Here is a 12,862-nt window from a genome sequence, read left to right on the forward strand (position 1 = left end):
ACACACACACACACACACACAACCACAAACAATGCCTTTTGCAGCACCCACTCTCTATTGGAAACTGCTAACCACAAATGCCACACAGTGCCACACACATAAGCAACAATGGCAGCCCTGGCATGGCAGAGGTAACAGCATGTGACACAGCCCAGATGGCACCCTCTGGGGCTACAGTCATCAGGATCAGAACAAGACCAGGAAAAATGAAGCTCCTCGCCACGAAACAACCAAAGACATATACTGTATGTCATTGTCTCTTCCACACACACACACACAACACACACACACACACACACACACACACACACACACACACACACACACACACACACACACACACACACACACACACACACACACACACACAAGCCTGTAGGGAGTTGCAGTATATTGTCACTGTCGGGCAGAAACCTTGTATGTCCAAGTTTCAAACGTGTACGTTTTTTTTGTAAAGCAAAGCCCTGCTTCATAGTGAAAATAGCACATCTGCTTCATAGTGAAAATAGTGAACAATGTTGAATAGCAGATCTACAAGCACTGTGCTTGTAGATCTGCTATTTTCACTACTTTAAATGTTTTAAACCTTCCCTTGTTTTGGACATACAAGGTTTCCACCCGACAACGACGATATATGAATTTCCATCCCTTCTGTGAATAAAGGAAACGGGGTCTCACATTACACTATTGTTTTTCCTCAAGCTCTTTCAGTGATGATGGAAGAACTACTCGCATTTCTTTACTTAAAAGTATCAATACTCTATTGTAGAAATGATGTGTTACAATTACAGTATAAGTCCGGTATCCAACAATTACTTGAGTAAAAGTGCAAAAGCATTGGCATCAAAATGTAGTATAGTGAAGTACCAAAAGTAAAAGTATGCAGATGATTCCATTTCCAAATGTATATAACGTATACAAATCCTTTGAAAAAAGCAGATCTACAAGCTCAAGAGAGCTCGGAGAGATCGGTTATTCTCAGATTGCCAAAGTATATATATATATATATATATATATATATATATATATATATATATATATATATATATATACAGTATATACACTAGGTCTGAAGTGGTTTGTAACGTAAAAGTTTTAAATTAGTTATAGTGGAGTTGAAGTAAAGTTATTGAGAATTGGAAGCACTCCAGTAAAGTAAAAGATACCTCAAAATTGTACTTAAGTAAAGTACTTGAATACATGTACTTTAAAAAAAAAACTTTACACCAGTGCTCTTCACACACACAATCTGACGGCCTACAATGACACATCCACAGGGGCCCTAATCCTGTCAGGGTGGCTTTTCACATATCCACCATGACTCCAAATTACCATTCAACTGTTACGCTTTTTATAACTCAAACAGCTGTGCAGAATGTCACGACATGAAATAAATTCAATTTATCTGATATTTTATTATATTTCCAGTTGTGCTATGGTAACGGGTGTGTGCACACTAGGGTGGATCTTAAATCGCCTTTTTTTTTATTTTCTTGAGTCTCACCCCCCAATTATGTTCCTATGTACAAAAAAATGCTTTGGTTAAAATGTGGTTGAATTTCAAGCATATTTAGAGGTAGCTCAATCAAGTCAAAGATTGTACATTGTATTGGTCAAAATCGAATTGCACTGCAGGCACATTTAAGTTATACATTACACATTATTCTTATACTAAGCACAGAAATTATATTTTTTAAGCTTACAAATCTAAACACAAATCTGATTACATGTTTGTCATGTCAAACCAGAATTAATGTATTGTAGGAAATAACAAAGCAAAAAATGACAAATTGCTATTTTTCATTTAACGTGCAGAATGACATGTCTTTATTGCACACTCTTCAATCATACTCACAACACACAACAAGCACACAGCCCCACTTCCTTGTTTACCCCCAAAACCCCCGAAAGTCACTGTAGTATAGTAATTCAGTAGTTACTGATCAATTAAAGTTTGTTTACGGCTATCGGGATACTTGTGCCGATGGTTCTGCAGAATTCGCAGCAATCACTGGAGTTGGGACTCATCTTTAGTAATGAGACCACAATATTCTTGTATTAGGGCAACCCCACGCTCTGCATGATCATTGACAACATTCATCGCCTTCACTACAGCCAGAGCTTCTTAGTCCTCCCTGGGCTCCCACTCATCGGGATCAATGTCAAGGATGTAATCTGGGAGATCCATCATTTTTAAAAGCACCTTGGATTTGGGAGACACAACATCTTCAATGTTCTTCCTTGCAATTGTTCCAAGTTCAACAGTAATTCTCTTCATATGCCCCTATCTTATTTGGCTCCAGAGATCGTCGGACTTGCATTGTTTGACAGTCAAGTGAGTGGGCAAACGAAGAGGCTGATGGTGAGAGCCATGAAAGATGGAAATGAAGAGAATTTCTGTTGACTTTGGAACAATTGCAAGGAAGAACATTGAAGATGTTGTGTCTCCCAAATCCAAGGTGCTTTTCAAAATGATGGATCTCCCAGATGACTTCCTTGATGTTGATCCCGATGAGTGGGAGCCCAGGGAGGACTAAGAAGCTCTGGCTGTAGTGAAGGCGATGAATGTTGTCAATGATCATGCAGAGCGTGGGGTTGCCCTAATACAAGAATATTGTGGTCTCATTACTAAAGATGAGTCCCAACTCCAGTACTTGCTGCAAATTCTGCAGAACCATTGGCACAAGTATCCCGATAGCCGTAAACACACTTTAATTGATCAGTAACTACTGAATTACTATACTACAGTGACTTTCGGGGGTTTTGGGGGTAAACAAGGAAGTGGGGCTGTGTGCTTGTTGTGTGTTGTGAGTATGATTGAAGAGTGTGCAATAAAGACATGTCATTCTGCACGTTAAATGAAAAATTGTAATTTGTAATTTTTTGCTGTTATTTCCTACAATACATTAATTCTGGTTTGACATGACAAACATGTAATCAGATTTGTGTTTAGATTTGTAAGCTTAAAAAATATAATTTCTGTGCTTAGTATAAGAATAATGTGTAATGTATAACTTAAATGTGCCTGCAGTGCAATTCGATTTTGACCAATAAAATGTACAATCTTTGACTTGATTGAGCTACCTCTAAATATGCTTGAAATTCAACCAAATTTTAACCAAAGCAGTTTTTTGTACATAGGAACATAATTGGGGGGTGAGACTCAAGAAAATCTAAAAAAGGCGATTTAAGATCCACCCTAGTGCACACTGAAAAACGTAGTTAAACGTATCAGTTGACCATAGAAAATGCTTTTTTCGCCCATACCTCTAAATAATAGAGGATTGCACCAGTGCAAGGGAACACATTTACCCCTATAGCCTATCCTTTTCACCCATAAAATTATAATAATACTAATGCAGCTCAAAGTTCTGCATTATTGGGAAACCTCCAGGGTGCTTCTGCAGAGGAGGCTGGCGACATGGACGAATTTGATTCCAATATTGATGTGTTTGTAATGTGTGTGTGTGTGGGGGAGAGAGACAGAGAGAGAGAGAGAGAGAGAGAGAGAGAGGATGGAGCATTTTCATTATGAATTCCTCGATGAATGAACTGTGACCTGATGCTAACGGTGCCTATATGAGGAGACAAGTCGATGCGATGAAAAGATTGAAACTCGAGAACACCAGAACCGATGGCATTATGACATGTACCATAATAAGCGACCTTGTACAGGAAAAAAAGAATGCATGGCCCTCATAACTCTTCCCCATCGCCTCCCCTCTGGGTGAAGATGCTATATTTATAATAGTCAGCACATGGTTGAGTGTGTTCACGGTGTCATCATGCTTCCCACAGTCTGTTAGTGATGCTGGGCAGCAGGAGAAGGACAGTGTGACGGCCCAGCGCGGCCTCAGATCAGTGGCCCGCTGTGTCTCTGAGCTCCATGGGGACTCACTGGGGGACAGCCTCGTTAGCGGGGAATCCTGGACACCTGGGTGCAGGGTGATTGCTCACCCTATATAATGGGGTCCTGAGCCTTCACTCTGTCTCTGCTAGCCTGGGATCACTTCTTTTGCCCCTACTCTTATCTCTGCCTTATCTCCCTATCCATGCCACACTCCTTGGCTGGCAAACCACAACATCCACCCCTGATTTCTCAGAAACACATTTTGGGACACAGATTTTGGCTAAAATCACGCAAAGCGATTCACAGTATCTCTAAAGTCATGTCATCAACATAGATCTGTCCCATTTCCCATATTCCCTCCTGATTGGCTACGATTGCCTTCTAAAGTTTGTGTATGTGGCGTGACAGTCGCTTATCTCCCAATTAGGGAGTCTTACTGGTTTTATTACTATTACTCTGTGATAAAGTTCTCAAATTATTTCCAAACCCGACCATACCCGACATGACCCGACGTTTTTGGGCCGGGTAGGGCCTAAAATGTATGCTAACTAGTAGAGCCGGGTAGGGCCTCGGGCCGGCCCAGTTAGGACCGGGCCTTAATTTTCAGGCCCGTAGATAACTCTACTTACTATTCACAGGTGTCCTACTGACACAATGGATCAAGATATAATTAAACAGAGTGAAATTAAAACTGAGTTATAAATCAACAAATACTTTTCCCACAGCTGCTTATCTGTTAACTCCTCTCCATAGCCCTCTGTCGCCGGGGTCTTCCAATCAGGAGACAAACACAAAATAGCCTAGGGGTAACAGGTGAGACCCTAAATCGGTCCCTCTGGTCAAAAGGTCAACTTAGCTCAGCTTAAAAAGATAACTTGGGCCTAAGTGGAGACAGCCATCTTACAGAGTGTTTTAGCCTCTAACCGTACTGGCCTGAACGGACTTTAGCTCTTATTTCAGTGTACAGCTGTATGACTTTGTTTTATGTCTAATAATCATAAAAATATGTGTAAAATTATGTTTGGTTTCTTGCTTTGGCTTTGGGTTACCTTACTGATTACATACTTTATCAGCCTCCTAAGCTCATGTCAATTACTCAGAGGCTGAGGGAAAGAAAATGCAGTCATGAGTGAGAAGTGAGTGTCTCTCCACCCCCACCAAGTAATATAGACATTAATGACTCTCGACAGGACTAAAAACCAGTGTAGGTGCCAGTAATACCCATCCCCAAATGAATCATCAAGTGAGTGAGAACATTTAGTGCATTTGAAAGCAGGATTAAAGAAGAATTATGGTTCTGAGCCTTATGTCACACAGCATGTAAAGAAGAGCCAAAAATAGTTTTGTGCACAGTTACATTCTGGGACCTTACTATTAGCTTTAAAACAGGTTCATTGGTACTCCTGAGGAGGATAGAGTTAGATTTGGAGGAAATTTTATGTGAGGTACATTTTTTGTTTTACTGCCCATTATAAGACGAGTTAAGATCTATCTATCTATCTATAGGAAACTAAAACAGGTTCTTGTTTACAATTGTGTTTGTCTTGCTACATTTGAGTACCTGAGACGAATAACAGTATAAGTCCATATTTGATTTTTTTTTTAAATATATATATTTTTGGATTTACCAGACTGTAAACCACAAACTAGTCATTTCTAATCTGTTAAATTGTTAATGCAATCCCCCCTCATTTTGTTTAATTGTCGGTTTTAATGTTATCTGCTCTCTTTGTCTGCTGAATATTGCTTGTACGGACTTAGAGACTTAGCTGGAGATATACTGTTTTTCCACTTTCCATAAGTATTGTCTTATAATTCCTAATATATATGAGTTAAGTAAAAAAAAATCTAATTCAACAAAATGAGAGGGGGGTACATTAAGAGATTGTGGTTTACAGTCTGGTAAATCAAAAAGATATCTTTATCCAAAAATTTTAAATATGGACTTAGACTGTTATTCGTCTCAGGTACTCAATGTTGTCAACAACGAATATGATCTCGGCTAATAGGCCTTCGCTATTCATAGCCTCAGCCGATGCCTATAGCGCAATGATATTCACTGTGTTGGATTAAATATCTCATGCAAATCTGCAAATTTGTATCCATACTGAAATTAATGGCGTCCAGTGGTTTCCTCAAAAAAAAAAGAAATCACAGGGAAATGGTTGGCAATAATGTCATGTGTATCGTTAGTCGTGGTCAATATGCTAAACAGGTCAGAGCAAAAGTATGGTTCTTAATCCAGTGGTTCTCAAACTTTTTTGACTCGGGGCACTCCTGTAAACCTTTCCATCCACGGCACCCCTGAATTACAGGTACAATTTTTAGAATCTTAAATATTACGCTTCGTAAATAGGCAAATCTTTCCCCCTAAGATACAGTAAGTCATGGAGGAATATCTGTTCCATTTGAACAGACTGAAAATAACGTTCTACTTGACGTTTAACCACTTGAACCCCAGCATCCCTATTCTGGGGAAACCTTCACCAAAAAAATAGCCGATCTACAGTACAAGCTCACAGTGCTTATTCTACTATAGAAGTGTGTAAAGCCTGATTAAGTCATATGGACTCATTGGGCCTGATTAATTAATCTGTCAGTTTCTTTTTTTTGACAAATGTTGGGCACATAAATATTTTATTTGAGGTTTGGCACTGTTGTAATCGATTTTTCATGAAGAATAAACCATTCTAATAACATACGCAAACTTTGAGCCCTGGTAAGTCAGCCTGGGAGTCAGCCTGGGAGCTGGCATAAATCACAGAGACAGGAGACAGGGCAAGGTTCTGTGACAAGGTTGTGTGACTAACCACGCACAACCTTGTTGAAAAGACAAAAGAAACCCATTGTTTACTTCAGGAAGATCAGAGGAAATCACATTCCTAATTCCATCAATGGGTCATCTGTTTTTCTCTCTTTTTTGAATTCTTGGCCCACACGTAATCTCAGACACCCTCACACTATGGTCTCTCAACACCAGCTGCATTCTCAATAAAGCACAGCAGAAGTTGTACTTTCTGAAGCGTCTCAGGAGAGTTAGTGTGAGCACACCAAGGTTCTTTGGGCACCTGTGTCGCTGTCAGGCGTGTCACACAGAATTCTGGGCCCTGGGTACAAGGATTCACTGACATTTTGTGCTTTAACGATTGAAAAATAGCAGATATACAAGCTCACAGCGCGGCATCGAGTGCCGCGCTGCGAGCTTTTATAGATCTGCTATTTTTGAAAAATTGTGAAAATGTGTGCGGAGTCTGAATATTTCAAATCCTTCTAAGGTTTTTTGAATGTCAGTGGTGCTCAAATAATTTCATGTGAAGGACCCCCAGAATAATATGTAGCCTATTTGGCCACGGACCCCGTTCTCAAAATATTTACTTCCAGGGACCCCCAGAAGCAAAATTTGAGTAACAAATGTTCGCTTAAAAAGTACATATATTCAAAGATTTGCACAGATCTTCAAGATTTTTCAAAAATAGCAGATCTACAAGCTCGCAGCGCGGCACCGCGAGCTTGTATATCTGCTATTTTTCAATTGCTAAGGTATAAAATAATTAAGGCCCCTCCACCTTGGGCCCTAGTAACTCAGTCCCACCTCCCCCTCCCTTGTGACGCCCCTGGTCGCTGTGCCATTCAGAGTGTTCTGACAGGCTGTGCCGCGGTGTGGTTTGGCAACCTGTCTACTGTCTACTAGAACTGCAGACAGCAGCGAAAACCATCGGCACAGAACCGGCACAACTTCAGAACAATTTCACCATTCGCTGCAAGGGACAGACCGACACACAATTAGGACACTAGCCACGCCGCTCATGTTTTATCGCTACCTTTTCTTTATCACCCTAAAAACTTTACGAGAACATCAAATCACACACCACCGTCTCAGTGACAGCTTCTTTCCACAGGCAGTCAGGTTGGTGTATAGCTGACTCACCTGTGCACTGTATATTGTTATTGTGTATATGTCATGTTATCCTGTAAAAGAAAGTGTGTATGTATTGTATACATAATGAGTGCACTATGTATATTTTGTGTAGGTCTGTAGTGTTTTTTTGTTGGTTTGGGGAGAGTGTGTCCTTGGTAAGGAAGAACTATTTCATATGTATTATAATAGACGCACAGAAGTCACTTCTGGTCAGACGCAGGAGGAGCCAGGCCCGGAGGCAACCCAGCCACCTAGTGTTGCTAACATACAATACTAACAGCTCACCTGCCACCCTGAGCCCATCATAAGACAGCGGGGGCAGTAGCATGTCACTTGGAAGAGGGTGTCTGTTGCAAGACCCGAAACACCCAGTGACTCCAGGAAACAACACTGATGATGTGTCTTGTGTTTGTGCATCAGTAGGTATTGTTAAGAGAATACACACTACACCGTCCAGACCCGCATTTCCACCCACCGTCAGTGTGGGCAATGGGAACAGGACCACAACTACAGATCCTGTGACAAAAATGCAAAAAAGAAAAAAAGCAATAAAAAGAACACACACACACACACACACACACACACACACACACACACAAAACCTGCATACATTTGGGTAAAGCGAAAAATCAACTTCTTCGCTTCCTGCAAATACCAATGCTCAATGCCCATGTGCAAGTTCACACTGATCGGTCAGCCTACTGAGGAGAAAAATGGATGCACACGGACTGATGGGAGTTTTGATTATTTCATACTGGGATAGTAGGATGACGATAAACTTGAAGTACAGTACAATGACTCACATAAAATTACACTATTGTTACCAAAATGTTGTGGTACACACTGCATCATCTCACAAGTCTAACAACATATGTTTCTCCAGTGAGTGTAGAAGGAACACAAACAACTATTTACAAACTGTATTTGACCTAATGCACATGGGTGACAAGTGCAGTCACAACTTAAGTGGGAGAAAAAGAAAATAAAATAAAACGGGATGATAAGAGACGATGTGTGGAGGAGAGTGGACTTGAAAATGAGGGTATGAAGAACTATTGTTGACGGAAGAACGCAGCTGAACAAAAGTAAATAATACAAGTGTTAACTTGAGTCCACACTCTTGCTCTAGGTTTTATTTACAGTACATTGATGTTTTGACCACACAGCTCTTAAAGTCTTACGGTTATTCAAATGAATATATATAATATTAAACTTGTGTGGTTTAAATGGTCATTGTAAATGGGGGAGCATCAAGGCAAGAGCATGGACTCAAACTCGTTTTACTTTCCAAACGTACCGTCCAGTCCGACACCTTGTGAAGTCTATTATGGTCAGATGGATGAGTGATCGATTTAATCCCCACCACAAAGCAAAAACCGGAATTATGTCTGCGGCCCGCCTCTCTGCGATGCAGCAGCACAACCAAAACAAAAAGAAAACTCACAGAGTATCCCTTTCAGCAGAAAGGCCATGACTCTGCACATTCCTGCACATTACTCCGTGCATGACTTACCAAAGAGCCGGCGGTGGAAGATAAACTTCCCGGCAAACAGGCCGGTGATGATGGCCGCGATCCAGCACATCACTTTCAGGGCGTTCCATGCTCCGCCGGGGTACTTGTTGAAGAGGAAGGAGAAGCAGTTGCCCACCACGATCATGTGGGCCTGCGTCTGGCTGTGCGAGATGGGGTCCTCGGCGAAGATGAGGAAGTTGAAGAAGGTGACGAGGTAGGCCACGATGAGCCGTGACCATGGGTGCTGGAAATAGTAACGGAAGCGAGCATCTATTTCCATCCTGAAGAGCCCCCCCACCCTCCTCCCCAAGGCTCCCAGTCCACCAAGCACCTGGGAGAAAGAGAGAGGGATGGAGAGAGAGAGAGAGGGAGAGGGAGAGGGAGAAGCAAACAGAGAGAGATGGTTTCTTTCTTTCCGTCAGACCGAATTATGTTCACAAGCCCCTGCACGTCCCTAGGGCAGATTAAAATGAGTGCGTCACGCCAGCTGAGATTACTGGTAGTAATATTTGTGGTGTGTGTGTGTTGTCCAGAAAGGGATTATATGCTGCTAAATTCACACTGTGCTCTGTGACAGCATAAATGTATACAGTGCGTCCCCCATCTACAGGGGAGATGGGGGTGCCTCATGTCCATGTGCCGAGATTATCACTCCAACGTGGGAGAATGGTTGTGTGACACACTGCACAGCGAAACAACATCGATAGGAACAAAACAGCATGGTTTTAGCAACTAAACAAAATGCTTACCTGTCTGTCAGACTTGTCAAAGGTTAACACAAGGCCTTCACGCCGTTCACTTGAACAGTTTTAAGGAAAGTATTCTTCAAAGGAAAGTAAATTCCTCACATACCAAAGAAGAGCTTGTATGGAATGACAATAAAACTCCTTGAACATTGATAATGCAAAAGTCTGCAAAGTAGTGCATGGCTAAACGCTTCATATCTGCATATTATAATCAGCTAGCTTTTAAATGTGTTGTGCTTCGCCTCTAGTAAGTACAGTAGCAGCAGCATGTTGATATTTTAGTAGGGGTTGCCTTACAGGCACTAATTTGATTACCCAACAACAGTCAGCTGTGGGTATATTTTTACAGCCGAGGAAGGTTTGTTTACAGTATCTTGAATGCCACCTTCCTCGATTGAGTCAACCCGGCACTATTATGACTTTTCCCAGACCTCCCCGTGTCGGTATACCATGCTCTGACACCATTTCCTAAAATACCCACAGAGGGGATTTGAAATGATGTAATGGCCCCAGAAATAGAGACATCTTTTACTGGAACTGCCATGTGGGTATTATATTTCACAGCCATGATGAGCCATCACGTTTATATCTTGTTATTGTAGGCTGTGGATGCTATATGGCACCTTCCAGGAACCTTCCTTCTGTGTAACTGGACTAACAAGGTACTATAGGCAATCTTGTGGTAGTGTATGCATGTGTGTGTGCATGCATGTATTATGTGTGCAGGACAGGTGCATTGATCTTAATTGTAGCCTTCTGTGAATGCAGCCACTCATCATCATCATTACTACATTAGTTACTAATGTAGTAATGATGATGATGATGATGAGTGGCTGCATTAGTACCAAATCATTTTTGTACTGTAAATGCATGTAGCCTAGCCTTCACGATCTTGTCCTGTGTGGACACCTTAAAAATTATACTTGCTCATAAACAGCGTCCAATAAGAAAGGGCGATGACAGCGCACTACAGGAAATACACTGAACTATTAGCTCTGGCATTTTTAAAGCCCCCTTCTACTGTATGTCTCTGATCGTTTCTGAGCAGTCATGTAAGGGCACGAGTCGATGTTACAACATCGATCATGCTGCCCAAATGTCACCGCATATCCTCTAAAAAAAATAAAAAAAAATAAACACAAGCTTGTCCTGGAATGATCTAATTACTCAAATCGTTGCCATAGTGAGCGAGTCCTAGCTTGCCAAATGAGCTTTCCCCCTGTATTAATTTTGACGTGGGCACCACTGCCCAATAATAAACATACACGCACCTTGCTCCACGCGTTCGTTCGCGTCGATTCCCTTTTTTATTCCCCTCAGTCGATCACACAGGGAGGAGAAAGCCGCTCCTCCCGCACGGCGGGGTCCACTGCTCCAGTACACGCTCCTCTGCCTCTGATCATCCTGGGAACACCGACACCGGCGACTGCTGGCTCCACCGCGTCGGGATTATAATCCGTGCATTTGCGAACCTGTTGTCGTTGCTGCTGCTGCTGTGACAGATCGAGAGAGACAGAGAGAATAGACCCCCCCTCCCACCACAATCCTATGCCATTGTGCTGGGATGATGTGTCCCCCTCTCCACCTCGGTGACGGACGGTGGGTGGGTGTGGGTCAGGGCAGCACCACCGGCACCAGCACAGCCTGCGATCGACCGATGAGGCGCCGCTTGTGTCAGCAGCAGCGCGGCCGGAGCAGAGCGCTAGTTGAGCGGGACAGTTTGACTGGGACGTGCCGCTGCTGGCCGACCCCCGGTCCCGCCGCTGCTGCTGGCTGCTACGATGGAGATGATGATGAGGATGATGGTGATCGGTGAACTGATGATCATCCCTAAGTACCACAGCATCCGAATGCAATGAATGAACCCATCTGAGCATCTATCCTCCTCCCGCTAGCGGCAGGCTGGGGTTTGCTGCCTATAGCTATGGATCTGCTTGCTATATGAACATATAATTATTTATTTCGAGAGGAAGCGGTGATGTTTGAAAGCAGAGACGGAAGGAAGCGTTTGGGAGACATGGATGCATTCACCCCAGTGGCGTCCAGATGTTGCTGGAAATCACACATTATGCCACAAGACAAGGATGTCTCATTATATAAGTAACACTTGGCTATATAAACCAAGATTGAAGTTTATATAGGCTATATATGGGCCATCATGCTTGGCGAATAGAATAGAATAGAATAGAATAGAATAGAATAGGCTAGAGGGCTGGCCTAATTAAAACTCAATAATTGCTCTTAATAAAGGCCTATATAACTCCAGAATGTCAATCAATAGCGTCCTCCTTGGCTTGCACCCATTGGATCCTAGTCATAGGCTACTGTATTGTCAAATATAAATATAATAAGAGTTGGATGTGACACCAAACCTTGTTATTAAATAAATGTCACGTTGAGAGAGAGAGAGAGAGAACATAATATCTACGTGGATTTGTAACAAAACTACGGCATTCATAGTGTCTCTTACCTACCGTCGTACTATGTACAAATCTGTTTTTTTTTACCACATGTGTTACCGCGTGACCTTGTTGACGTCACCGGTACAGGGCGGAGCCACGGCGCTTGTTGTAGTCCACTTCCGTGTAGTCCAGTGGTTCCCAAATTTATTAGCTCGTGTCACCCAAAAGAGAAATTAGACATTCACCCGGGACCCAAAACTAGTGAAAACGGCAGATCTACAAGCTGATCTACAAGCTCACAACGCGCCGCGTTGTGAGCTTGTAGATCTGATATTTTCACTACTTCTCTTAATTATATTTTTTTTATTTATGGAATGTCTTAGATTTGTTTCTTTGTTTTAAAATGTATAACATTATTTAAAAAACATAATT

At 42.1% G+C, this 12,862-nt stretch overlaps 1 protein-coding gene across 1 annotated transcript in view; it reads right to left on the reverse strand.

Moving 5' to 3' along the window:
* The window catches only part of tmem117 (transmembrane protein 117), a gene marked incomplete at both ends in the record, with an annotated part of 120,875 nt that extends 111,313 nt beyond the window's left edge, over positions 1-9,562 (reverse strand). Inside the window, one exon of the mRNA XM_080737061.1 lies at positions 9,283-9,562. Within this exon, the coding sequence (XP_080593187.1) occupies positions 9,283-9,562 (280 nt within the window). The remainder of the gene's footprint in view (positions 1-9,282) is intronic.
* Between the last annotated feature and the right edge of the window lie 3,300 nt (positions 9,563-12,862).

The sequence above is a fragment of the Nannobrachium achirus genome (genome assembly GCF_963921795.1).
Source record: "Nannobrachium achirus genome assembly, chromosome: 11".
NCBI lineage: Eukaryota > Metazoa > Chordata > Actinopteri > Myctophiformes > Myctophidae > Nannobrachium > Nannobrachium achirus.